Raw genomic sequence first — 27,566 nt, 5'->3', positions numbered from 1 at the left:
TGTCACTGGCAGAAGGGAGCGGTGGCTACCTGAGGCACCTATCAGCATATCAAAGCGCATGCTGAGTACCACAAGTACCTGCTACACATTTTAAAGTCTGCGCTAGCACCCTGCCCTTCTCACCTCCTCTCGCTACTCATTCTTTTCTAACCCTGCTACTCTTGCTACAGCTACAGAGTTTTCTCTCCCTCTCTGCTGTCTGCTCCTGCTTCTCTGTTTTCTCTATGTCTATTCCCTGCTCATTCCCCTTTCTCGCAGATACTCCTGGTCATGTTTAGTCTGCTGGTCATTTTCCATTTTCTTTCTTTGGACTCTACCAGACGCCTCTGGCTGTTCTCTCTCTTATATGTACAATAAAAACCTTTCCCTTAACCATGCCATGGAGTGTGGTCATGTCATCAGTTTATGCAAAAAGAACTAACTCTCTCTCTCTAGAGAGAGAAACTGAATATTTTTCCATAGCGCCTCATAGCCCAATCGAGCCCTGCCAAAGTAAATTGTTTGCTTTGTATATTTTGAAAACAGATCATAGAAACCTAAGATATTTTCCCGTATTTCTCAGAATCTGTATTTATTTGCTATTGTTTTTTTGATTTTCAAAATAGGGTTTCCTTGTGTAACCTTCACTGTCCTGGAACAATCTCTGTAGACCCACCTGCCTCTGCCTCTCAAGAGCTGGGGTAAAGGTGTGTGCCACTACCGCTCGGTCAGATACTGTTTTTTGTTTACTTCTTTTGTTGTTGTTTTGTGATGTTTGTTTCTGCATCACGCTAGTTGTCCTGGAATTTACACTGTAGACTAGTCTGACTTCGAACTCAGCGATCAGACTGTTTCTACTTCCTGCGTGCGGGCCTTAAATGCACGCTTGGTTTTTGCGGCTGTAACTTGGCTGGCCTCGAATTCATAGAGTTCTACCTTGCTCTGCCTCCTGAGTGCTGGTATTAAACGATCGAGCCTGAATACAGGCTCAGACACTGTATTCTAAGGCCATTTAGAAGTGCAGTCGATTAAGATAAGAGTTATTAGGCTCAGGGCTGGGTGTAGCTATTTTGAATACCCTTCCCAAAACGTGAGGGACTTTCGTATTTCCAACTCCTTGGCGCGCGCGTTGCTCACACAGCACCTCTTTTTTTTTTTTGGATTTTTCGAGACAGGGTTTCTCCGTAGCTTTTGGTTCCTGTCCTGGAACTAGCTCTTGTAGACCAGGCTGGCACCTCTTAATCAAAGCATTTTCCCGGGAGACTCAACTCCTGCAAGGCTTCCTAGGTGTTTTTACGAGTGAAGCTGCGTGCAGGAGTTCCTCCCTCCCGTCTGGGTTCCGGGTAGGCCAGGCACCTCCTCCCTCGCCTCGAAGCCGGAGGGACAGCTGGCCGGGCGAGCCCCGCCCAGGCTCCCGGGAGCACCTGAGACTGGGGCGACGGGCCGGCCGGGGAGTGGAGGCCGTGGCTCCAGCAGCTTAGTCCAGCCCCGCCCGGCGGCAGGCGAAGGATGATTGACGGGGCCGCCCAAGGGTGGGAGGAGTGCAGAGGCGGGACGGAAGGGGCCCGGTGGAGCTTGGTGCAACCGGTTGGGCCGGTCCTGGAGAACAGCCGTCCTCTATTGGCTTCCCTGGGCGGGTTGTTATGGTAACACATGACCGAACAGTCGCTTACGAACTGGCCAATGAGAGCCGGCCGTCCTCGGCGCCACGCCTCCGAGCGGGAGGGGCGGCGACAGCCCGGTCGGGGCCGAGGAAGAAGGAGGCGCCAGGACGTCCTGCGGAAGAGCCGGGGGCGGGGCCCGTGACGCGCGCGCGGGCCAGCCAATCGCGCCGGGTGTTCCCAACGGCCCCGCCCCTTGACCGCATCTTCTCCCCGCCCCTAGCTCATTTCGCACGACGCAGCGGTTGGGCCCCCAGACATTTTCGGAGCTGGAGCCGCCGCCGCCGCCGCCATCTTGTGTGCGTGGAGAAAGAAGCCCCGGCGGCGGCTGGACGCGGACGGAGGTTCCCCCCCCCGTGAAGCGGCGGCGGCGTTTCTTCCCCGAGGTTCCCCCTGGGTCGTCCCCCATCCCCCCTCCCTCCGCGGTCAGCATGTGGTGAAGCCGCAGCCGCCCGCCGGAGACCCGGGGAGCGAGGCCGAGGCGTCGCAGGCGAGCGAGCAAGGAAGGAAGGAAGCAAGGCAGGGAGGCGGGGTGTCGAGCGGCTGCGGCGGCGGCGGACCTCGGAGGGGGGCCGCGGCGCAATGTCAGAGCCGACGCCGGCCGAGGCCGGGGCTGCGGGGGCCCGGGAGGACGCCTGTCGGGATTATCAGTCGTCGCTGGAAGACCTGACCTTCAATAGCAAACCGCACATCAATATGCTGACCATTCTAGCCGAGGAGAACCTGCCCTTCGCCAAGGAGATCGTCTCTCTCATCGAGGCCCAAACCGCCAAGGTTTTTATACACCCCGCAGCCTCCTATTCTTCTCATACTCCTTGATTTTTAGGGTCAGCCTCATCCCAGGTCTCGCTTCCATCCGAAGGGGACGGACGGACGGAGTTTCCTCCTCTCCGACCTCCCCCCCCCCCCCCCGACTCGGCTCGGTCTTTGGCCCCGGGCTGGGGAGCGTGGGCCTCTTTTTTTTCGGGGAGGGAGCGGGGAGGATGCAGGGTGGAGCCCCGTTTCCGCTCACCAACTCCCTATTTAGGCCACCTCGGAGGACGTCCCCACGCTCGCACGCTTCGGGGACAGCCCTTTCGGATCGGGGCGGGGGGTGGGGGAAGACTTAGAGGCAGTTTTGTGGTCTTGGGAGCGTGAGAGTTAAAACCAACCCTCTGAAGCCCCCGGGAAGGTGGGGAGGGGCCTCTCCCTCAGTGCCCTTTTGGGGAATTGTGCTCTGCGGGTTGGAAGGAGGTGAAGGGGGACCTGGGAGCGAGCTGTCTGGTGGGTTGGGTGTAGGGAATTGGCCCCGAGTGGAGCAGCGGCCTGTTAGCTCAACATGGCGCCTGCAAAGCACATGATGCGAAAGGGAAGAGCGGAGAATCCATTCCCTGCCAGCCAGGCAGCTGCTCACACCCGTCAGCCCCATTTTGGGGGTGGGGGATGTTAGATCAAACTTTTATTCTCCTCTCGGAGGGTCTGATTCGCCCCAGTGGTAGGGAAATTGGGCCGAGGGTGGGGTTTGGATGTGGGGGGGGGAAGATCTTATCCAACCTGTAGGTTGAGACTTGTCCCTGTGGGTAACAAATACTTGGAGGTTTTTTGTTTTATTTTGTTTTTTTAAATTTCAGCCCCTCCTTGTTCTTTCTCTTTTTTCTCCCTTCCCTGCTAGTGAAGGCTTTCTTTTCTTCACCCCTTGGCCGAAGTGGTCTTTGGCCACGTTCTGTTGCCCTCTTGTCTTTCTCTTCTGTGGATTCATGTGGGAGCGATATGTCATTTAAGCAAAGTTACTGTTAAACTTAGTTATAATGAGTCTTAGCCGCTTCCCAATTAATACGTTTTAAGTTACTTTTCAAATTTGTACTTAAGGTTTAGGTTTTTTTCCTAGTTGTTAGTGATTGCAGTTATCAGGATGAGCCTCCTTTTAGCAGAGTGAACCCCTTTTAAAAGGCCACTTTAACAACAACCACCAATACATTGTTTAGAGACGGTTTCTGTCTAGTGTAAAACTCAGTGGTCTGACTCTAATAAATGGTTTTGAAATGTGTGACTGGTATTATAAAATTTGTGAATAAAACATATAAAATATGTATTTGTCTTTTTTATTTACCTTTGTAAGGTGTAGAATCTGTTTCCAAGAATTTTTACTTACGTGGTTGTGTGTTTTAAACAAAAGTCTTTAAGTGACTTGGGTTCATTCTTCTTTAGGTCCATCCACTCTTTTGGGTAAATCAGTTCACAAGATGCACGGTTTCACGTGGTCCTTTCATACCTTTATTTAAAGAGGGGGAAAAGAGGTTTTTGTTTTTTAAGGGCTCAGCAGGTTTATCATGCGCATTTTGACAGCTAAACAACTCTCCATTCGCCTTTCCCGCTGAGGCTGTGAAGCAGCTGCTCTTAAAGGGTGGGCTATAAGAAGAACGGGCTTAGCTCTTCGTTGACAACCGACAACCGTGCCTGTTGTCGGAGGAGAGGTAGCTTTGCCTTGTTGAAGACTTAAATACCTTTTTAAAGAGAACGGCACTTGGACTTCTGAGAACCAAAGTTTTCAAGCTATGTTTTGGGTATTGGTATTCACAGCACCTAATACTTAGCAGCTCAGATTGCCACTCAAAGGAGAAAGCTTCCTTGCTGGTTTTTAATGGATCTACAAGACCTTGGAGAACTGAACTTTGTGCAGAATATATTGACCACATAAAACTTGTATTTATGTATTTGGTTACACAAAGTGGTGAAAATAGATGGAGTATTTGCTGGTAAAAGACAGCTCAAAGTTTTAGGCACATGCTTCCTGGTTATTTTTGTAAAGCCAGACTAGAAGTCACTTTGGGGAAAGAACCTTAACCTGGGTTGGGGGTGAGGGGAGGGTTTGCTGTCATTTGGTAGCAACTGGCTTGGTTTTTGTATTTCTGGAAGTGTATGCTTGTGTCCTTATTCTTTAGCAATACTAAACTAATGGACTCACAGTTTCGCCCTTCCCGTAAGATAGCAGTAGCAACAAAGAGTCTCACATAGAAGGACTTCACTTGTACAACAAAACTCTAGCCTATGGACAGATTGTGGTGTTAAAAGAGCCCATTTATCTTCCTAAGGAACAATAATTACTTAAATGGTATAAAACAAGACATGATAAGGTGAAGACACAGCAATAAAGCCTTTGACGAGTTGGTACTAAATAGTTTGCCCACACACAGTGGCCGTGTGACCCCTTTTAGTAGCACCTAAGTTTTTCATAGAGTTATCCAAACATTTCTTTAGTCAACTTTGGTTGTAAAGGTGTTATCAGAAGCAAGAGCATTTCCACACACTTGTCAGGGCAGTTGGTTTTGTGAAGCATGGCATTGCATACCCCAGGAGTATGAGTCTGCTCTAGCTACAGGTAGCTGTGGGTAACTGTCCAGTTAGGTTCATGTACACATGGGGTGGGTAGTTGGGGATTCACTTAATCAGTTTTGTTTTCTGAAGTCGTGGGTACGTGTGGAGTCAGTTAACAGCTTATGGCAAGTCTTAGTGCTCCTCAACAAGTCTGTGAACCTGCTGATGCTTTCTGGAAGCTTGCTGTGCCTTCTAAAAGCCAGTGGTGGGTAGGCTTTGCAGTTCACCCGGGGCGACTTTGCCTTGGAAGGGCTGCTACCTTTATCAGCGGCAGCACACTGGCTCAGCACAAACTTAGAATCCCTGGTTTGTGCATGTAAGAGGAGACGTATTTCGGCGACAGTCCATGCTGTGAAGAAAATCTCCAGGACATCCAGGTTTCCAGTCAAGTTGAACCTGACTTACATGACTCAGCGGCTCCTCTATCCAGTTTTTCTTGTATCAATAACAGGCTTGCACTTCTGCGTGTTCATGTGCAAGTTCTAAGCATCTTGCCATTGTCTTTGTATGTGAAGTGTGTTTAATTTCATTCTTCATTTGGATTATAGGAAAGTAACCAATGATTTTCTAGGTAACAGAGTTTCAAAGTCTTGAACATATAAAGTTAACCAGGGAAACCAGAGAGAGTACTTCGAGGCACAACATAAGTACAGATCTCAAAGCTGACCCTTGGATTACAGAAACTATTTTCCCTCCCCTTTGAACACAGGCCTTTTTATTACATGCACCTGAAATCAGGTTGAGTATTAAGTACTAGAGGTTATGGTTGTTCTTGATAACTGAGCTTTTTTTTTTTTTAAGTGCACAGCTTAAAACATTGTAAGAAGCAAGTACTTGATCGAACACTTAGGCTTATAAACTTAATCAAAAGCATTTTGTACCAACAAAGCTAGAGGTCTGTATTGTAGGTTTAAAAACACTTTTTTAACTAATTTCTTGGTGGCAATTTCCTATACTAAACTTCTCAGTTTCTTTTCATACTTAGGCTCCTTCTTCAGAGAAGCTTCCTGTTATGTACCTTATGGATTCTATCGTGAAAAACGTTGGAAGAGAGTATCTCACTGCCTTTACTAAAAACCTAGTTGCAACATTTATTTGTGTGTTTGAAAAGGTACATATATATACATACATAATTAGAAACATTGAATTTTTATAATGTTCCAGATGAAATAAATACTTGTCTTGTGTTGGGTTTTCTTGGGTGGTGGAATGTTTCATTTTCCTGGACATTGATTGTCAAGTGCCTTTTCAAGGAAAGTGGCAAATGCTAGGTTTTTCTATTAGAGCCTTAAAACAGATGCTGCTTAATCACTCAAGATGCGAATATACTTTGATTAGCTTTTAGAATTGTGTATTTTCAAAATGTGAGTATGGGTCTCGTGAAGTTGTTTATAATGTGGGCAAAAAGTTGCAGCTTGCAGAGCATTCATCTAGATTTTGTGTTGTTGAAATGTCCAGTGCTGGGGAGCGGGAGGCATATTCCTCCAGGGTGCCTCAGTCTATGGTTCCTACTATTCATTCCCCCAAATGCCCTTTGGACATTGTTACATTGTTGAAGTGTAAGTTAAAGGGATGTGTGCTTGGTGGACCAGGTTCTTATGGAAATACTTCTATTCTTGTCTGGTGCTTGGGAGAAATGCTTGTTAGTGGCCATACCTAGAAATTGTATATACCGTTGTGACCATGTAATTGGTAGTTTGGTTAAACAGGAGGGCTTTTCTGAGGTAATTCCATCACATTGAGCAGAAAGGCCCTTGAGGTATTTAGGTTTAAAGATTCTTTTCTGACAATCGCTTATAGTTTATGTTATGTTTTATTAGACACACTTCTTATAGGACATATTTTAACAGCTGCCCGAGTGCTAGAATTAGGCAGCAGTTTTTCTTTTAATAAAAAAAACCACAATTAGATCTTGGGATAGAAATACATAGGAATAGTTTGGAGAGCTGTATTACTAAAAAAGTATCAGCCCACTGTGCAGTAAGTAATTTAGAGCAACTTAACCTGGTTTCAATTTTGGCATGTTCCCATTATTTGGGGGTTTGGTATTATTTTTACTGAATCTAAATTTAGTTTTTTTTTTTGTTTGTTTGTTTTTTCGAGACAGGGCTTCTTTGTGGTTTTGTGAGCCTGTCCTGGAACTAGTTCTTATAGACCAGGCTGATCTCGAACTCACAGAGATCCGCCTGCCTCTGCCTCCCAAGTGCTGGGATTAAAGGTGTGCGCCACCACCGCCCGGCTAATTTTAGTTTTATTATACTTCATAAAAATTACCTTGTAAATACATTCTCTAAAGATATGAATATAGATAAGAAGATTGAAATTAAAAACTTGCCTTACTAAGTCCTGGGCTTTTCTGTTTTCTAAAAAATAATTTTATCCATTACAATATGAGTAGGCAAGTTATATAATGCCCATCCTTGGCTAGGATTTTGTCAATTAAAATATGAGGGTGTTTTCTGTCCCAAAGTATAGCATTTCATAGATAAAATAGTCGTAGTGTGTTGTGTTAGATTGGCTAGGTAATTTTATCTTTTATGACAGTATGTTACTAGCAAGTAACTTTAAGACATTGGCCATCAGGTAAACCATTTCTGGTTTTATGTTTATCCAGGGAGTTTATTAGAAATACTATATTAAGCCCTACTATATGGAGACTTTTTAAAAATGCAAAAAGTTGCTTGGGTTGCTTGCTTGAAGTCTGTTAGATAAGTACTTTTCTAATTTTTTTTTGAGGAGTAGCTTTATTAACTTTAATCAAATGTTTGATATTAATGTACAAATGGATACTATGTGTGAATTGGCAGGTAGCTTTCTACTTAGTATATGAAACATTCTATAGTAACTTAACAAGCCAGAGAATTGTTCTGTTGTTCTAGGTGGATGAAAATACTAGAAAAAGTTTATTTAAATTACGTTCCACATGGGATGAAATATTCCCTTTGAAGAAACTTTATGCTTTGGATGTCAGAGTCAATTCATTAGATCCTGCTTGGCCTATTAAACCTCTGCCCCCTAATGTGAATACATCTAGCATCCATGTGAATCCAAAATTTTTAAATAAATCGGTAAGTCTTTATATGAATGGCTTATATGCTAAACAATTTGACTATCAAGCGCTAACTTCTGTAAACTTTTCAAAAAGTAAAACTAGAATCATTTTGATTTGAAAAAGTAATACATGTATATAGTAATAAATGACTTACTATGAACATTTGCCATTTTAAATGCCTAAGCATTTTTGTGTGTGTGTACTTTTAAGTGTGATTGAAGATTTGTGACTTTGAATAATAGTAGGGTAAAGTTGATAATTTTTAGTTTTAGCTATGATATGTTTTGCTTAAAAAGTATTTTTTTCTTATAGCCTGAGGAGTCTTCAACACCTGGCCCAGTGGTCAGTTCCCCCAGTATCTCCACTCCTCCAATTGTACCTGAAATACAAAAGAATCTTACCCAAGAACAACTAATAAGGCAGCAGTTACTCGCAAAACAAAAACAGTTATTAGAGCTTCAGCAGAAAAAGCTGGAGCTTGAGTTAGAACAAGCTAAGGCACAACTGGTAAGTAAGGGAGATTTGATGTTTAAATCTTTAAACATTCTAATAGGGAAGTAGTTATTTTGTATATGAGTATTTTATTGATGTTTTTCCTACTTATTTTAAAAATTGTATTAAGCCAAAATTTTATAATCTTACTATAAAACACTTGGTTGTGAACTGTATTTTGTTTCTCAGTATTTTCTACTAGATTACTATCTTAGGATGTAAAATATATATATGGCTAGTATTGGGTTCTCCCGTATAACAGCCAACCAGGTTTGATGGCACAAGTCTCTAATCTGCACTTGGGAACCAGAGGCAGGAGAATCAGAAGTTCAAGGTCATCCTTAGTCACACGGCAAGTTTGTAGCCAGCCAGGCAGAATGTCTCAAAACACTAGGGAAACATTTATTCTTATCGAGGTAGCACTGTAGTTTGTTTCCCATTATCTTCATGGAGATTTAATATTTTAGTCCTAAGATAGTAAGTATATTGTAGTGAATGTCTTTAACATTCAGGAACAAATCATGTTTCTAAAAGTCTACAAAAGCTACAAATATAGAGACCCGAGAGTGTATGTATCTGTACTCATCAAACACTCTATTTTTTACTTAGCATCCAAGTTTGAGATTGAGGTATAGAAAGACGGAGTTTTTATAAAAGTTCATTAATGTTTTGAGAAATGCTTTTATGACGAAGTTTAATTAGAATCACCCTGTCTTTTTGTACAGAGCAGTTGGAGTTTAGTCATGTAATTGTTTTTGAGTAACAGCATGGTTTACAATATTGGATAGTTTTGAAGAATTATTGTAGTAGAAATTATATTCTAAAATACAGGTTAAAGGCCTGGTAAGAAGCAAGATCGTTTTAAGTGCTTGTACTTTCTCTCCTTATATTTATTTTACCTTAGAAGTGTAGAGTATTGCCATGCTTGGTGATGCTTGCCTTTAGTTCCAGCACTGGGATCTAGGGATAGGCAAACGTCTGTGTGACAAGTCCAGTCTGATCTGGGTTATATTGTTAAGACCCTTACCCTCTTTCTTTTCCCTCCCAAAAAAGTGTGTAGTGTTAATAACGCACTATCAAGCGAATAAATTTAGTAAAAATGTTCTAATTTTGACTATAGTCTATGTAATGGCAAGGAAATAAAATAGTGTTCATGGGTTATGGTATTAACATGAACATTTTGTATTTCAGGCAGTATCTCTTAGCGTTCAGCAAGAGACAGCCAACTTGGGTCCTGGATCAGGAACATCTAAGTTACATGTTTCACAGATTCCCACTATGACTGTTAAAACTCCACATCAGGTTCCTGTGCAATCTGACAAGAGCCGACCAGGTTCATCCTTACAAATTCAAGACTTGAAAGGAACTAACCGGGATCCTCGTCTTAACAGGATGAGCCAACATTCATCCCATGGCAAAGAACAGAGTCATAGGAAAGAATTTGTAATGAACACATTAAATCAGTCTGATATTAAAACAAGTAAAACTATACCCTCTGAAAAACTAAATTCCTCCAAGCAAGAAAAAAGTAAATCAAGTGAAAGAATAACCAAGAAGGAACTTGACCAATTAGATTCTAAATCTAAATCTAAATCACCATCACCTTTGAAAAACAAATTATCACACCCAAAGGACTTGAAAAATCAAGACTCTGAAAGTATGAGGTTGTCTGATATGAACAAGAGAGATCCACGATTAAAAAAGCATCTTCAGGATAAAACTGAGGGCAAAGATGAGGATGTAAAAGAAAAAAGAAAAACTACAGAAAAGAAGGATAAAGATGACCACATGAAATCATCTGAACACAGACTGATGGGAAGTAGAAATAAAATCATAAATGGCATTGTCCAAAAACCGGACATGGTTACAGAAGAATTGGATAAACAGGGGACAAAACCAGGGAGATCAAGTACTCGAAAGAGATCCAGATCAAGGTCACCTAAGTCTCGATCACCGATTATACATTCCCCAAAGAGAAGAGATAGACGGTCACCCAAACGAAGGCAAAGAAGTAGTATGTCTCCAACTTTGACCCCCAAAGCTGGAAAGATGCGTCAGTCAGGACTTAAACAGTCACATATGGAAGAGTTCCCACAATCTTCCAGAGAAGAAAGAAATATTAAGAGAAGTACTAAGCAGGATGTTCGAGATCCCAGACGACTGAAAAAGATGGATGAGGAACGGCCGCAAGAAACTGCAAGTCAACATTCTATGAAGTCAGGTGCTGAGCCAAAGGAGAATATAGAGAATTGGCAAAGCTCTAAGTCTGCCAAAAGATGGAAATCTGGTTGGGAAGAAAATAAAAGGTATGTTGCTGATGTTTTTGGTAAAGTATGATTTTTATTTTGATGTTTTTACTTTATTAAGGCAAGGTTCTCACACTTTTATTCAGGCTAGCCTGAACTCACTGAGTAGCATAGGCTGGCCTCCATCTCATGGCAGTTTTCCCACCTTCGCCACCCGAATGCTGGGATTATAGGTAGGATCCATTATTCCTGGCTTTAGAATATGCATTTTAAAGGTAGTTTAATTTAACATCAGAAGATACTAATTGAATGTTATAATTGTTTTTCTAGTTGTGAAAAACAACCCAGTGGGTTAGATACTTCCTATTTCATAGAGACATGAAAGTTTAGAAAGGTTTGCTAATCTACTTGGTTTTATGTTTATATGTAAGAAACAAAGTTACTTGGTTTTATATTTGTTTTTAATTGATGTTCACAGGGTCGAGCTATGTAGTCCCACCTGGCCTGGAATATGCTTGCTAGCCCACTTTGTCCTTGAATTCATCATTTTATCCCATCCGCTTGTTTTCCTTTTTGATGGGGTTAGGGTGAGGATGGAATGGGGGTGGTGCTGCTATTGCTGCTGCCAGGGGTCAAACCTGGGATCTTGCACATACCAAACAGCAACCATTCCCCCCGAATCAAATCTTCAGCCTTTAAAAATCAGAATTCTTACTCTATTTGGCTTTTTCAAAAAAATTTTATGTACTTTTTTTTTTTTTTAAATCAGATCTTTAAAGCATTCTTAAGTACAGCCTGGGAGTTTTGTTTTTTAAATAAATACTTTGAAGTAACACTGCTTTTGTGGTTTCAGCTTACAGCAGAGTGATGAACATAGTAAACCTCCTCATCTAAGGCATAGGGAGAGCTGGTCAAGCACTAAAGGAATCTTGTCACCTCGAACCCCAAAGCAGCAACATCGATTAAGTGTTGATGCCAATCTTCAGATTCCTAAAGAGTTAACCGTTGCAAGCAAAAGAGAATTACTTCAAAAGGTAGTGACTATGTTTAATCTCATCTAGTCATTATGTTCTTTTGCCCATGTTTTTGTATTTTTAATATTTAAAATATTTCATTTCATTTTATCATCCCTATGCAGACGAGTGAACGTTTAGCTTCTGGTGAAATTACACAGGATGAGTTCCTTGTTGTTGTACATCAAATTCGACAGCTATTTCAGTATCAAGAAGGTAAACATAGATGCAATGTACGGGATAGTCCTACAGAAGAAAATAAAGGTGGATTAAAAAAGAAACCTCTCTTATCTGATGCTGAATTAACCTACTATGAACATAAAGCAAAACTGAAAAGGACACAGGTTCAGCATTCATTTCCAAGACTTGATCTCTTAGATCCTGATCTTTTTGACTACCCTTTGACTGATGCCTTGTTGTCTGGAATAGAATGTGAGCCATCCAAAAGTAAACATGCAAGTAGGAATAGTGGAGCACAGTTTGACAGAAAAGAACAATTTAGTGAAAGAACAAGACGTCTTTCTCCTGTATCTGGGAGTCGTACTTATGCTGAGAATCTTTCACCCCATGAGGGCCGGAGAAGACATGACGAGCAAGTCTCTGCTAAAGGTAGAAAAAGTTAAATGAGATTATGCCTATTGAATCACACAGCAGTGAAGGGAAAATGAACAAGCTAAGTGGGGCTGAATCTTACCACTATTCAGACTTCTTTGTGTGTGTGTATGTGTGTGTGTATCTCTGTTTTGCCTTTCCTTCACCCTCCCATGGAAAGGGAAGGGACCTAATTTTTTTATATGTATATTTAATTTGATTACGCCCCCACAAAACCCAAGCAAATGTGTATTCTAATTTTACGACTAGGAAACAAAACTAGAGATGTTAAGTAACTTGCTCTCAAAGTCCTATGACAAGTACCTTGACAGGATGGGAATTTTTTTAACCCCAGGTATATCTGAATCAGAAGGGCATCTTCTTAACCTACTGTTGCTGTTTGTCCCTTCCCTACCCACTAATGTAATGAGATAATACATCTTTGGATAAGTTTTTAGATAACTATAAAAAGGAGTAATTTAAATTCAATTGTAGTGAAGATATATATTTTTCTTTTTAAAAGGTGTACGAGAGGAGCAGAGATCTCCATTCAATGATCGTTTTCCACTTAAGCGACCTAGATATGAAGATTCAGATAAAACATTTGTAGATGGCCCAACATCAAGATTTGCTGGCCTTGATACAAATCAGCGACTTACAGCTTTAGCTGAAGACCGGCCATTATTTGATGGACCTGGTAGGCCATCTGTGACGAGAGATGGCCCGAGCAAGATGATTTTTGAAGGACCTAATAAATTAAGCCCTAGAATTGATGGACCTCCTGCACCAGGTTCTCTTCGGTTTGATGGGTCACCAGGACAAATGGGGGGAGGAGGCCCTATGAGGTTTGAAGGACCACAAGGTCAGTTAGGAGGTGGGTGCCCTTTGAGATTTGAAGGTCCTCCAGGACCAGTAGGAACACCTCTGCGGTTTGAAGGGCCAATTGGTCAAGGAGGAGGAGGTGGCTTTCGATTTGATGGTTCACCTAGTCTGAGGTTTGAGGGATCTGCAGGTGGTTTGCGATTTGAAGGGCCAGGGGGTCAGCCTGTGAGTGGTCTCAGGTTTGAAGGACATCGTGGTCAACCTGTGGGTGGTCTGAGATTTGAGGGACCTCATGGACAGCCTGTGGGCAGTCTTAGATTTGAAAATCCTAGAGGTCAGCCTGTAGGTGGACTTAGATTTGAGGGGGGTCATGGTCCATCAGGGTCTGCAATTAGGTTTGATGGGCCTCATGGTCAGCCAGGTAGTGGTATCAGATTTGAGGGCCCTTTGCTGCAGCAAGGAGTTGGAATGAGGTTTGAGGGTCCCCATGGTCAGTCTGTAGCTGGTCTGAGATTTGAAGGACATAATCAACTAAGTGGGAACCTTAGGTTTGAGGGACCACATGGTCAGCCGGGGGTTGGCATCAGGTTTGAAGGACCTTTAGTTCAACAAGGAGGTGGAATGAGGTTTGAGGGTCCTCTACCAGGAGGTGGCATGAGAATTGAAGGGCCTCTGGGTCAAGGTGGTCCTAGATTCGAAGGTTGTCACTCTTTAAGGTTTGATGGACAGCCAGGTCAGCCATCCCTTTTACCAAGATTTGATGGATTACACGGCCAACCAGGTCCTAGATTTGAAAGAACTGGTCAGCCAGGTCCACAGAGATTTGATGGGCCACCTGGACAGCAGGTTCAACCAAGGTTTGATGGTGTACCTCAAAGATTTGATGGGCCACAACACCAGCAAGCATCAAGATTTGATATTCCTCTTGGCCTGCAAGGCAACCGATTTGACAATCATCCTTCACAAAGGCTTGAATCTGTACCTTTCAATCAGACTGGCCCATATACTGATCCACCTGGCAATGCTTTTAATGTTCCATCTCAAGGATTACAGTTCCAAAGACATGAGCAAATATTTGATACACCCCAAGGACCAAATTTTAATGGACCTCATGGCCCTGGAAACCAGAATTTCCCAAATCCCCTTAACAGAGCTTCGGGACACTATTTTGAGGAAAAGAATCTTCAGAGTTCTCAGTTTGGAAACTTTGGCAATTTACCTACTTCGATGTCAGCAGGAAATATCCAGACATCTCAACAGGTAAGCTATTTTAGTTATTCTAAAATTATGTGGTAATTATATGTAGGTAAATAAATTTATTTTTGAGACAAAGTTCTGTAGTTCAGGCTACTCTCAAATTCTCTGTGTAGTCAAGGTTGAGTTAACTTTTTTCTTTTTAATTGTTTCTAGCATTTGGGAAAAGCTTTAAGAGTAATTTATGATGGGTTTTTGTTTTTGTTTTATTTTATTTTTTTACGAGAGAGGGTTTCTCTGTAGCTTTTGGTGTACGTCCTCAAACTAGCTCTTGTAGACCAGGCTGGCCTTGAACTCACAGAGATCCTGCCTCCTGAATGCTGGGATTAAAGGCCTGTGCCACCACCGCCCAGCTAGTGTGTACATTCTTAATGTACTTCCAACAATGTGTATATTAGGAAGTGGGATGAGAGGTTTTTTTGGGGTTGACATTTGCTACTCTTCAAGACACTGGGCCATTGCAGTCTTCCTCTTTATTTCTTCCTTTCTTCTCAGTGTACATGTACACTTATTTTGTTTTAAAAAGATTGTGTTTTAATTTATGTGTATGTATGTGTGTATGTTTGCAAGTGTTTGTGACTGCCTGCAAAGGCTAGACACAGAACATTGGGGCACTGTGGGCTGCTGGGAACTGAACTCAGGTCCTCTGGAAGAACAGAGCAGGAAGTACTTCAAACCACTAAACTATCTCTCTAGGCCATTTTATTTTATTTTATTTAATTTTTGTGACAAGGTCTCATTTCGCCTTGGCTGGTGTTGAGCTCTGTAGCAGGAGGAGACTTTGAACTTGCTTCTCTTGTCTCCACTTGTGGGGTGCTGGAGTTATAGGCATGCTCATTGTTTTCAGTGCTGGGGATTCATACACAAGGGCTTCGTGTGTGATAGGCAAGTGCTCTACCTGCTACTGAACTATTTTTTACTTTTTTTAAAAAGTAAAAAACAGCATTATTTTGTGTGTTTGTGGAAGTTGGAGGAAAAGTTATGAGACTCACTTCTCTCCTACCCCTGTGGGCACCAGGTCATCAGGCTCCCTGGCAAGCACCATTACCAGTGAGCCATCTTGCTGGCCTTACTGCACTTTTGTGGAGTTATTTTCTGTTTTTTAATGCTAATAATGTTTTTATAGACCTCCGTTACCTTGAACAGCATATTGAACCCTGTTTAAACGAACCCAGTAGAGCGGATTTTCTTAGACTGTTTTTTGACTGATATTTTCCTTAGTGTGAGATAAGAAATAAAGTTCTCCATACTTTTATTATTATTTTCTGTTTTCAGCACTGTCTTTAGCTAACTGTGGTTGTATACAATGAGTGGCATGACATTCATGTAAACAGAGCCAGCTTGTTGCTTGCCTTCTAAATGTATTGTCATGTCATTGTCTCCAGTCAGCCACCCACTGACTGCGGCCTTCTCGTAGGTCAGCCTAGCTGGAGCTTACTGTGGAATAGCTCAGGTTTGCCTTGAATTCTGCCTTTTTTTTTCTATTTTGGGACAGGTTTCTCTGTGTAGTCCTGGCTCTCCTGGAATTTGCTCTGTATTCCCGGCTGGCCTTGAACTCACAGAGATCTGCTTGCCTGCCTCTGCCTCCTCAGTGCTGTGAATTCTGTGAATTAAGTGTGCGCCAGTAGCCCACGCTTTGTTTTCGAGATCTGCAGCTCAACAAGACTGAGCTCATCTCAGATCCACTTGCCTCTGCCTCTCAGGAGCTGGGAGTCATGAGCCACCACACCCAGCTTCTGCACACATTTTAAAAAATGTGTATTAAAGTAGTGGGTTCATGGGATATTTTTAGTCTGTTGATTTCTGACTGCTTATATTTGCTTGTTGAACTTATCCTTGGTTAAATTTACTTTTCCAGTTGCTGATCCTTTACTAGGATAGATTCATTTTACAGTAGTTGGATTACATTGAAAGAGATGGAAAAGAAGAATTTTTAAAGCATATTCCAAATTTTATTGCAAGTCTTCTGTTCATTTCCAATAATTTGGTTAAAAATATTTGTCCTACCTGTTAAATTTGTACTTCCTTAAAAGAAATACTATTATTACTAGATTTTCTATAATTGTATTTTGTTTAATCTTTTTTCTGTGACGTTACTTTATTTGTGTGTGTGTGTTGTTTACACTATTAAGAAGTCACATGGATAGCGAACAAGATTTATTAATAAATATTTGTTTACGTAACGAAATCCCAAACACCAAGTTTGTATGTTAGTACAGTGCTTATTTCATAACTTTATTGCAATCTTTATCTTTTATGGTTCTGAAGCTTGAACTGAGGGTTTCTCAGCAGATGATGTACCGCTAAACCATATTTAACCCATTTAGCCCCTGCAGGTCTTCCCCATTTTGTTCTTTTAGGTAGGGTCTTAATGCTAGTCCAGGCTGCCCCAGAACTCAAAATTGTATAGTCAGAACAGTAGACCTGTCTTAATCTCTCAAGTGCTGGGATTACTGGTAGGAGCTACCGTTACCAGCTGGTTTTTTCTTTGTTCTTTGGTTTTGTTTGCTTGTTTATAATTCTCTTTGACTTTTGTAATCTACTTTGAACTCAGCTATAACCTTATCCAAAAATGATGGCAAAGAAGGATAACTTCAAGTTCATGTTGTACATAAAAGTTTTTCTTTGCTTTTTTTCAAGAGTCTTGCTAGCATAGCTCAGGATTTTTACATTTTCAGTCCTCTTGCCTCCGCCCCCAGTTGCTAGTAGTGGGATTGTAGTTGTGCCAACATACCTGGTTGAAACACTTCAGACTGGAAAAAGGCCAAGGTTAGGAATTCTGTCTTCTACCTTGCTAACTATAACTAGTCCCTGTTATTGTGTAAAAGTTTTATCTCTGTATGCCTATTCTATTTGTAAAATAAAGCACCCTTAGGGTCAAGTGATTTGTATAGCATAGGTCAGTCACACAGCTGGTTTGTGGGTCTTATATTTGCATGCTTTTTTTATTTTAAATACTTTTAAGGAAGTATTTCTCCCATCCCCTATAGGGTTTCTCCACGCAGCTCTGACTGTCCTGGAATTCTCTTGTAGACCAGGCTGGCATTGAACTCACTGGCATTGAACTCACTTTTAAAGGAAGTTTTAACCTATTCTCCGATCCTTGTGACTCTGAAACAGATAGGAGAAGGCGTTCTAGTTTGTGGAAGTAAACCAGTTGTTACTCTCAAAATCTTTATTATCACAGACCTTAGACCTTAAGACATTTGTGAAAATTTGTATGTGATTGATTAGAATGTTAAAATTGTACTTACAGAAAGATGTTCTTAAAATTAACATTTTTATCTTAAAGGTTCTGACTGGCGTTGCTCAGCCAGTAGCGTTTGGCCAAGGACAACAATTTTTACCAGTTCATCCACAGAATCCTGGAGCTTTTATTCAAAATCCTTCAGGTATGTCCTTCTGAATTGTGATATTTTCAAAAGATATATAACTTTTGTTGAATAGGTGTTGGTGTCGAAAATGGCATTTTTGAGAGATTGTGTTCAAGTTGTAGAAATGTAATCTGGCTGAAGAGTGTTTATCCTCCTTGTTTATGTTGTTTGGCAGATGGTCATGCAAACCTTATCTTATGGCTAGAGATGATTAGGCTGGCCATCAGGGAAGGAAACCTATTGAATAGAGGTTGGAAGTGGCTAGAGGAATGATAATGTTGTTCTGATAAGCTGTTTATCATTTAGGAAGCAATAAATTGCAGAAATTTTGTAGCTTTTTTTTGGTTTTCCTCAATACTGTTGTGATACTTGTTTTAATTTCTAAATCATAAGGCCTAGGGATATAATATGGCTCAGTGTTAGAGCACACCAGGTACCTAGCATGAATGAAGCCCTGGATTCAAGTGTGAGCACTGCCAAACAAACATTTCTAAGCTTCTTCAAATATGTACTTGTGGCCGGGCAGTGGTGGCGCACGCCTTTAATCCCAGCACTCGGGAGGCAGAGGCAGGCGGATCTCTGTGAGTTCGAGACCAGCCTGGTCTACAAGAGCTAGTTCCAGGACAGGAACCAAAAAAAAAAAAAACTACAGGGAAACCCTGTCTCGAAAAATCCAAAAAAAAAAAAAAAAAATGTGGAGCCTAAATGTGGTTTTGGTGATAGCTCACTTGTGTGGCAAGTACCTTATCACACACAAAAACATCCCAAACTAAAACCACAACTCCCCCAGGACAAAACAACAAACCCCCTCCAAACAAATGGTACTTTTAACATAGTATTGTTACTTCACAAATTTTTAAAGAATGTTTCATAACTTACAAACTAGGGAGGTTTTCATGAAACTACATTTTATGAAGTTCTTAAAATTGTGTCAGTTTGAATTTATTACATAGTTTTATAATTTCTAGATGGACAATTAGGATTAGGTAGTTGTTGTCGTCCCCCTCCCCTGCCCCCCATTGTATAGTTGTGGTTGGGCCAGTCATAAACAAGTGTTCCGACTATTCAGGTTATTTTCCTCTATAAAAAAAGAGATAGGGGCTGGAGAGATGGCTCAGAGGTTAAGAGCATTGCCTGCTCTTCCAAAGGTCCTGAGTTCAATTCCCAGCAACCACATGGTGGCTCACAACCATCTGTAATGAGGTCTGGTGCCCTCTTCTGGCCTGCAGTCATACACACAGACAGAATATTGTGTACATAATAAATAAATAAATATTAAAAAAAAGAGATAGTATCAGTATTTCTTGGAATTTTTCTTAAAAGAAAATAAAATGAGGTGTGCAAAAGTACTTTGTAACTTTTAAATGCCATATGAATATATTTTTCTTTAGAAACTAGTTTTTCTTGTTGAATAAAGAATTTGTTGGGGCTGGAGAGATGGCTCAGCGGGCGGTTAAGAGACTGACTCCTCTTCCAGAGGACCTGGGTTCAATTCCTAGCACTCACATGGCAGCTCACAACTGTCTGAAAATCCAGTTCCAGGGGATCTGACACCTTCACACCAATGCACATAAAATTAAGTTAAATAAATCATAAAAAATTAAAAGAAAAGAATTTGTTGTGAGTCAGGTGGTGGTGGCCCAGACCATTAATCCCAGCACTTGGGGAGGTAGAGGCAGGCAGATCTCTATGTGTTCAAGGTCAGCCTGGTCTACAAATGCTAGTTCCAGGACAGGCTCCAAAGCTACAGAGAAATCCTATCTTGAAAAACAAAACAAAAAAAGAATTTTTTTGTGGATAGAAATTTCTTGTGGATAGAAAGATGGCTTAGAATTTACAAATGCATTTTGCCTTTGTGGAAGACCCAAATTCAGTTCCCAGTACCCACAGTTAGGCAGCTCATAACCACCTGTAGTGTTCAGCGATATCCAGTGCCTCTGGCCTCTGTGGACATTTGCACACAGGTATACACACACACACACACACACACACACACACACACTCATTAGGAAAAGTTTGTTATACTGAGGTTAATGACGTGTAAAAACTATGGCTTTTCTTCTGGCTTTCAGAGAGCTGTGGTATACATACAGTCAAGGGAGAGCAATGTTGCAGAGGAAATGATGCTTTGTTCCCCTGGGTTGGGAATACTGAATGAGGCGTTATGTGTATTCTTCTTAAGTTGTACTTGTTCTTTTAAGAAGCATGAACTATTATTAGGAAGCTGTCTCTCAGGTTCCTTTAATATTCTTTAATTGAAAGAAAAAGTGCCCTTTCCCTTTAGTTCTATTCTTACTTATTCGCTGCAGAAAGGCATTATGTATGCTAGGAGGAAGTTAGTAAGCTTCATCCTTGAAAGAACTTTTAAGTGTGGCAGATCTGCTGTATCCTCCACCCTCTGCCCCCACACCCTTGAATACTGTATACTGTGCCAAATAGTACCTCATTGCCTTACAAATAGTATTTAACTTCATATCAACCTTTGGCAGGTACTATTCTTTTATAAGCAGTGGAAATTTAGGCAGCCGTAAGCTCACGTCTCACCAATCCCAGGAGTTGATATCAGAATGTTCTTTATCACTGCTGACCTCAGATACGTCCGACCAAGTCCATAGCTAATTCTCTCTCTTAGACATATAAATAGCTCCTTCTAATAGAATACAAATGTTGAACTAGTATGTAAATGCTATTGTAATTGATTAATTATTGAGATGGATATATTCCTGCATTCAGATATTTGAGTAGACAGCTAAATACATATATTTATAAAAGCACTGTGACGGGCATATATAACAGTTAAGGGTAGACTATATATATGCATTATGGATATGGATACAAATTGATTCCGCCATTAAGAAGAATGGAGATATAGGCAGATGGGTAACAGTGGTAAATACTAAACATTTATTTATATAATTTTATTTTGAAATGGGGTCTCACCATGTAGCCATGGCTGGCCTACAGCTTGCTGTGTAAGACCAGGCTGGCCTCAAACTAACAGATCTGCCTGCCTCTGAGTGCTGGGATTAAGGGGTGTGCCAAAATGCCTGATAAATCTAGGGCTGTCGAGTATGTTAGGGAAGTCCTCTGCTGCTGAGCTGCTGTCCTGTTTTTACAGTTGAGTTAAAGGATTAGTTTTTAAAATAGTGCTAGCAAAATAATGGGGGTGATTTTAAGGAGAAAATTGCTGTCTTATTCAAATAAAAATAAAGCTTTGGTAAAGTTCATAGTACTTAGCAGTGGTTTGAATTCCTTTTCAAGTTCAATTCAACAAACATCAGAGGGGCAGGTGTTTTCTGGGCTGTAGGTCTCATACTCCTGTATCATCAGTTCCTGTGGTTGATCATGCTTGGGAACAATGCACTCAGCAGTACCACTGCTTTGACTCGAGTCTTTGTTCGTGTGTTTGTTTTTCAAGACAGGGTTTCTTTGTGTAACAGTCCTGACTGTCCAGGAACTCCCTTTATAGACCAGGCTGGCCTCAAACTCACTGACATCTGCCTGCCTCTGCTTCCCGAATGCTGGTGTAAAGAGGTGTTTCGCTACTGCTTCATCCTTGGAGAGTTACTTTCTTGAGGTGGTTAGATCAGGACTAGCAGATTAGAAAGGTGGAAGTGGGAGTTAGGCATGATGTTGCATGCATAAAAAGGATCATAAGGCTTATTGTCCTTTGTAGCCTGCTTTTATCTGGAGCAAAAGTAACTAGACAAGCAATTGACAAGCAATACCCTTTTCTTTAATGTAAATACATATAAATATTAAATATTTATATTTTAGAAGTTTTTCAAGTAATGATTTGTTAAAAAGAAAACTTGAGCTTTTCAAATAATTAAGCCCATCATTAAAAAGATTTATTGTTGGTGGAATATCTTGAAGAAAGCTTCAATTTTGAAAAAATGTTTAATATGAATCTTTATGTTCCCTTTAAAAAGTTTTTTTTTTTTTTAAAGGAGGTCTGCCTAAGTCATATCCTGATAATCATCTCAGTCAGGTGGATGTAAATGAATTGTTTTCAAAACTACTAAAAACAGGAATTATCAAATTGTCACAGCCTGATTCAGCTACAACACGTGAGTATGGTTGTATATTTCATATACAGCAAGCTTAATTTAGAGATACATTACAGGATATAATAAGTTATGACAAATTTCCATACTTGAAATTTTAGGCATGTGGTATTGTTTGAAAACCAAATGTAATTTGAGTGATAATGAAAATTTTAACGATTTCTAAAGATTGGTCTGTCTTCATGACCACAGTTGTTTTAGTTGAGACTACTACAAATATTATGTGTACTGGTCTATCTTTAGTAGCTTGGGGTTTGAAAATAATTTGAATGTTGAAGAAACAAAATTTTAAGAAATTTTATTAAGTACCTTGGCCAATAAGCTTCATATCAAATGTACTTAATATCAGATAGATTTCTCTGTATATGCTTGTAACCAGTGTTTTGCTATAAAGAATGCTATAAAGGAATGTAGTATTGAGAAACTTATCTTCTCAACTGCAGAGGTAAATGAGGCTGTTGCTCAACCTCTTCCTGAAGAAGAGGAGGATCAGAATGAAGATCAGGATGTTCCAGATCTTACTAATTTCACAATTGAGGAATTGAAACAGTATGTAATGTTTTTAAATTTTTACTATAAATGTGCATGTGTTTGTATAGATATATAATGTGTATGTGTAAGAGTGGAGGTACATGCATGCCGCAGTGTTTGTGCGGGTTAGAAGGTGACTCTTTGGGAGTTGGTTCTCCCTTACACTGTGGGTTGTGGGGATTGAACTCAAACCATCTATCTTGTGTGGTAAGTACCTCTTTATCAGTGAGCTGTCACACAGGTCTTTTAATCTAATATTAGAGTCAGTTATTTAGATAACAGTGGCTTGAATTCCACCTTTTAAATATATCTGCTGCTCAAGTTAAATGTTAGGCACTAATAATTGTTCATATATTTATTTTATGTTTTTAATCTTTATTTTCTGTTATCATTTTCTTCTTTTTTTGAGATGTCTCTAGCTTAAGCTGACCTTGAACTCTTGCGTGTTGGGATTATGGGAGCCATTATGCTCTACTATCAGATACCAAGGAAACAAATGTAAATAAATAAGAATGTAAACATTAGGGGCTGGAGAGATGACTCTCATACTGCTTTTCCAAAGTTCCTGAGTTGATTCCAGGCACCCACATCAGGTGGTTCATAACCTGAATCTCCATGGAATCTGATGTCCATGGCACTTGCACCCATGTGCACATATTTACATACACATTAAAAACAATAAACTTAAATTACAATTTTCTATTTTTTATGCATATATTATTACTTATTATTTAAACTAGAGTGGAACATTTGAATTATTCGGAACATTGAAATTGTAGGGAGCTGAAATTTCTTGCCATAACGCTACTTGTCATGCCTTCTCCATAGTGACTCCACACTAAGCAGATGAATAGCTATTGCCTTGTTAGTTAGCCTATAGTGCTATTCCATTTTTATTACCAAAATAAGGGGCCAGGTTTATAAGAAAGTAGGCTCTTTGTTTCATCACCCTTAACCAGAGTTAAAGTCAAAAGGGTCAGGGACACATTAATCTCCACTTAAATCTTTCTGTTTGATTCCTGTTTAGATATGGAAAACTTAAGTATTTGTTATTTATTTTTAACCATTGCCATGTTTCAAAATTGAGAGACTTTGTTTTTCAAATAGACGTTATGACAGTGTTATAAACCGGCTGTACACTGGGATTCAGTGTTACTCCTGTGGAATGAGGTTTACGACGTCCCAGACAGATGTTTATGCAGATCACTTGGACTGGCATTATCGGCAAAATAGAACTGAGAAAGATGTTAGCAGAAAAGTCACTCACAGACGCTGGTACTACAGTTTAACAGTAAGTAACCCATGCTTCTGAGTTACCTAGATGTCAGCTATATTCTGAAGTAGATCAGTTTAAATAATTGCTGTAAAATTTGATCCATAGTATAGGGTGTTTTTTTTTTATATAGATTATTATTTTGTGTATGAGCATCTTGCCTGCACCTCCAGCTCCATGGATCTGACACCTCTAGCTTCCTTTGGTGCTGCACCCGTGTGCACATACACATTATTAAAAACAATAAACCTTTAGGAAGTGTATTTTTCTAATTTTTCCTTGTAATGCATACTATTACTAAGAGCTTTTAACTGTTTCTTAAACTGGAGTGGGACATGTTTACATGGTGTGCACTACATGCATGTAGTGCTTGAGGAAGGCCAAAAGAGGGTGTTAGAACCCGTGGAACTGGAATTAACAGATGAACATGAGCTACCATGTTGGTGCTGAGAACTGAATCCTAGTCCTGCAAAAGCAACAAATGCTCTGAGTCATCTCTTATACATGAAGTTTATCTTAAGTTAGTGGTGCCTATAGAATTAATAGGACATTATCATTAAGGTCTCAGTCATATCCTGGTTTGGTGGCATATGGCTGTAATCTTAGTACAAGTCTTATAAAAAAGCATATTAAAATAACATCAGTGCATATTTGTATGAAAGTGTTCCCTTAACTTTTAGATGGATTACAGTGGAGACAAAATAGTAAAAGCTTGAACATTAATGAACATAATCTTTTATATTAATTCCTTTTAAGGACTGGATAGAATTTGAAGAAATAGCTGATCTGGAAGAACGTGCAAAAAGCCAGTTTTTTGAAAAGGTTCATGAAGAGGTTGTTCTTAAAACTCAGGAGGCAGCTAAAGAAAAGGAGTTCCAAAGTGTACCTGCTGGACCAGCTGGAGCAGTTGAGGTAATAGAACGGTATCTGAATTCCCTGGCAGTGTTCTTCTTCCTTTACACACATTTATTAATTCACCTATGGGAGCACAGAGGGTCAGGTGTTCAAGACCAGGCCCAGCATATGGAATTGGATGCCAGTCTGGGCTACATGAAACATTATATATATTTATATGTATGTATGTGTATATATATACATACATATATACACAAATATATTTGTTTAAAACAGAAATTTAAAGGAAAAAAACAACAAAAACCCAAAATCACTCATGACTGTTTCATGACCAATTTGGAGTAGATGCCATCTGTGACTAACAGTGGTTAAGATGATATTAACCTTTTATGTGGAAGGCTTGTATAATCCACAATCTCCATTGAGCATTGCTTAAAATTCTCTTATTTTAAATTTCTTACTGAACTTAAAAGGTTTTTATTTTAATGGACAAATGTACATTTCAATTTTATATGATTTTATTTTAGAGTTGTGAAATTTGTCAAGAACAGTTTGAACAATACTGGGATGAAGAGGAGGAAGAATGGCACTTAAAAAATGCTATTAGAGTAGACGGAAAGGTAATTATTTTATATGGAAGGTTAAGTTCATGTTTTGTTAGAGTAAACTCACCATTTTGAAGATGATTCATATATAAATTGTCCAGCTGAGGCAGGGCCTTCAGCTGCCATTTGGTTAATAAATACATTTTAGTATTTGCATTTCCTACTGCCTGCAGTTTCAGGTGCTTGTTGTGTGGAAGTTCTGTAGATGAGTGCAAATTTAACAAAATGAAATTGTATGTGTAAAAATGTACGATTTTTGGTTAGTAAAAATGATACTGGACTTTAAAGTTAGAATGTTTCCTTTGGAGGTATCCTAGCAACCATATGCTTCTATGCTTACCCTTACATAGCAGGCCGTGAGGCTGATTCTAGACTTAGAAGTAGATTTCTGCCTAACTGCATTTCACCATTAAAACCATTATTCTCTTGAATACAAGGCTAGACATTTTGCACAAAGCCAAGTTTAAAGAGAAATAATTTTTCATATTCAAGTTAGATAAGTTTAAAATTTATGTTCTTATTTTTTTACCAAATGGTTTTTTCATCCTTCAGTTTAAAATTTAAAGGAAAAATCACTTCAGAATAATGTATTAGAATTGAACATGCATGTGAACAGCTGCTTTTTTTTCTTTAGATTTATCATCCATCGTGTTATGAAGATTATCAAAATGTAAGTTCTTTTTGGATATTGTATATATTTATTTACATTAAGAAATTTTAATACATATATTTTTTTAAGAAGAGGGTGTTCATTAACTATTGGCATTAGACAGGTTATGATGTACATTATTTATCACTAATATAAATACAAAAAAATTAAAATTTATTTGCTGTTTACTTGAATCTTTATAATTTTTATTGGCCCGTCAGAGAATTGTTGAACTAAAGATGAGAAGGATCACAATGGCAGTAAGTTTCTAGGGCTCTAGGAAGAATTTCCTGTCTTTTTTTTTTTTTTAATGTAGTGTCTAGTCACCATATAGAGGAATGATACTTCAAGATTTATTGAATTGTTTACTGCTATGTTAGGTGTGGTGGCACATGCCTTTAATCCTAGCACTAGAGAGGCATAAGTAGGAGAATCTTTTGAATTTGAGGCCAGCCTGGTCTTGATAATGAGTTCCATGATAGCCAGGACCATATAGACACCACCTCAAAATTTAAAAAAAAAAACAAAATTTGTGTGTCTGCACATTCATGTATTTGAATGGTAGTTACACATTATGTGGAGGTCAGAGGACAGCCTTGGGTGTTAAGTCTCCGGCCTTCCTTGAGTCTTGTTTTTTTGATTATACCAGGCTAGCTGGTCTACCGGTTCCTGATAATTCTCTTGTGTATCCAAATTTTATGTGTTGTGGAGATTTGAACTCAGGTTGCTTCCATCCATTGAGTCATCTCTTCTAAGCTCTAGTTATCTAAATGACCACATATAAAATTGTAAGCATAGCAGTCTAGTAGCCTTAGAAATTGAAATTGTTCCATTTGTAACTTGACTTTTCTAAACCAGTGGGGCATGTTGCCTGCTGATACTGGGTTTGATGGAGATTAGAGTATGCATTTAGATCACTAGATCAGTACTTCCTAGGGTATATTTTTGATTTAAAAATTTCTTAAAATCCCCATGAGTATTTAAAATTAAATCTAGACACACAAAATCACAAAGTTCATCCAGGGTTGTCCTCTGTAGCAGTTCAATACTGAAGCCTGTCTAACTTTATGTTAATGTACTTCGTTGTTGAGTGCATACTGATCAATGTTATTAACTTGTGGGAAGCAAGCAATGTAGTTGAATGTGGCATGTTTCTTGTCTGAATGAATAAAACTTAATGTTTGAACCTTCATTAGTACTTAATAGGGATTTTCATTTTGTAGACATCTTCTTTTGACTGTACACCATCTCCCAGCAAGACACCAGTTGAAAACCCTTTGAACATTATGTTGAACATTGTCAAAAATGAATTACAAGAACCCTGTGAAAGTCCCAAAGTTAAGGAAGAGCAAATTGATGCCCCACCAGCTTGCTCGGAAGAAAGTGTAGCAACACCCACTGAAATTAAAACAGAAAATGATACAGTTGAGTCAGTTTAAATAAAATGAGAAAGGTATGGTTTTCTTTTTTTAACACAAGCTGCTGTTGGATGTAGAAGGTGAAGTTTTTATGTATATAGAGACATATATCTATATAAATTGTCCAGCTAAGGCAGGGCCTTCAGCTGCCATTTGGTTAATAAATACATTTTAGTATTTGCATTTCCTACTGCCTGCACAGTTTCAGGTGCTTGTTGTGTGAAAGTTCTGTAGATGAGTGCAAATTTAACAAAATGAAATTGTATGTGTAAAAATGTACGATTTTTCACTTGTGAACTGTAAATTATAAATAAAAAAATATTTTTGCTA

The 27,566-nt window shown here is 39.7% G+C and overlaps 1 protein-coding gene across 2 annotated transcripts; it reads left to right on the top strand.

Annotated features, from left to right (window-relative positions):
* The first annotated feature begins 1,885 nt into the window (after positions 1-1,885).
* On the top strand, positions 1,886-27,566 carry Pcf11 (PCF11 cleavage and polyadenylation factor subunit). 2 transcript variants are annotated; one of them, XM_041644021.1, is made up of 16 exons: positions 1,886-2,414; positions 5,980-6,105; positions 7,874-8,062; positions 8,359-8,553; positions 9,730-10,844; positions 11,638-11,818; positions 11,923-12,013; positions 12,912-14,470; positions 17,757-17,856; positions 21,789-21,908; positions 22,349-22,454; positions 23,544-23,727; positions 24,466-24,621; positions 25,092-25,184; positions 25,804-25,839; positions 27,042-27,566. In XM_041644021.1, the coding sequence occupies exons 1-16, from the start codon at positions 2,223-2,225 to the stop codon at positions 27,255-27,257; spliced, it is 4,659 nt and encodes a 1,552-aa protein (XP_041499955.1). In that variant the 5' UTR covers positions 1,886-2,222; the 3' UTR covers positions 27,258-27,566. The 2 variants fall into 2 exon arrangements, with proteins under 2 accessions (XP_041499955.1, XP_041499871.1); XM_041643937.1 differs by having other exon boundaries at positions 11,923-12,406.

The sequence above is a fragment of the Microtus oregoni genome, unplaced genomic scaffold, assembly GCF_018167655.1.
Source record: "Microtus oregoni isolate MIOR12 unplaced genomic scaffold, Mior012 000000F_ref0000247, whole genome shotgun sequence".
NCBI classification, from domain to species: domain Eukaryota; kingdom Metazoa; phylum Chordata; class Mammalia; order Rodentia; family Cricetidae; genus Microtus; species Microtus oregoni.
This window is presented reverse-complemented; position numbering and strand designations above follow the sequence as displayed.

What these genes read in the sequence shown, in the direction of transcription:
- Pcf11 (XM_041643937.1), top strand. Translation starts at nt 2,223, where the DNA reads ATGTCAGAGCCGACGCCGGCCGAGGCCGGGGCTGCGGGGGCCCGGGAG. An exon ending in TTTTATTCAAAATCCTTCAG is followed by an intron (nt 17,857 to 21,788) that starts GTATGTCCTTCT and finishes TTTTTTTTAAAG; the next exon opens with GAGGTCTGCCTAAGTCATAT. An exon ending in GCCTGATTCAGCTACAACAC is followed by an intron (nt 21,909 to 22,348) that starts GTGAGTATGGTT and finishes TCTCAACTGCAG; the next exon opens with AGGTAAATGAGGCTGTTGCT.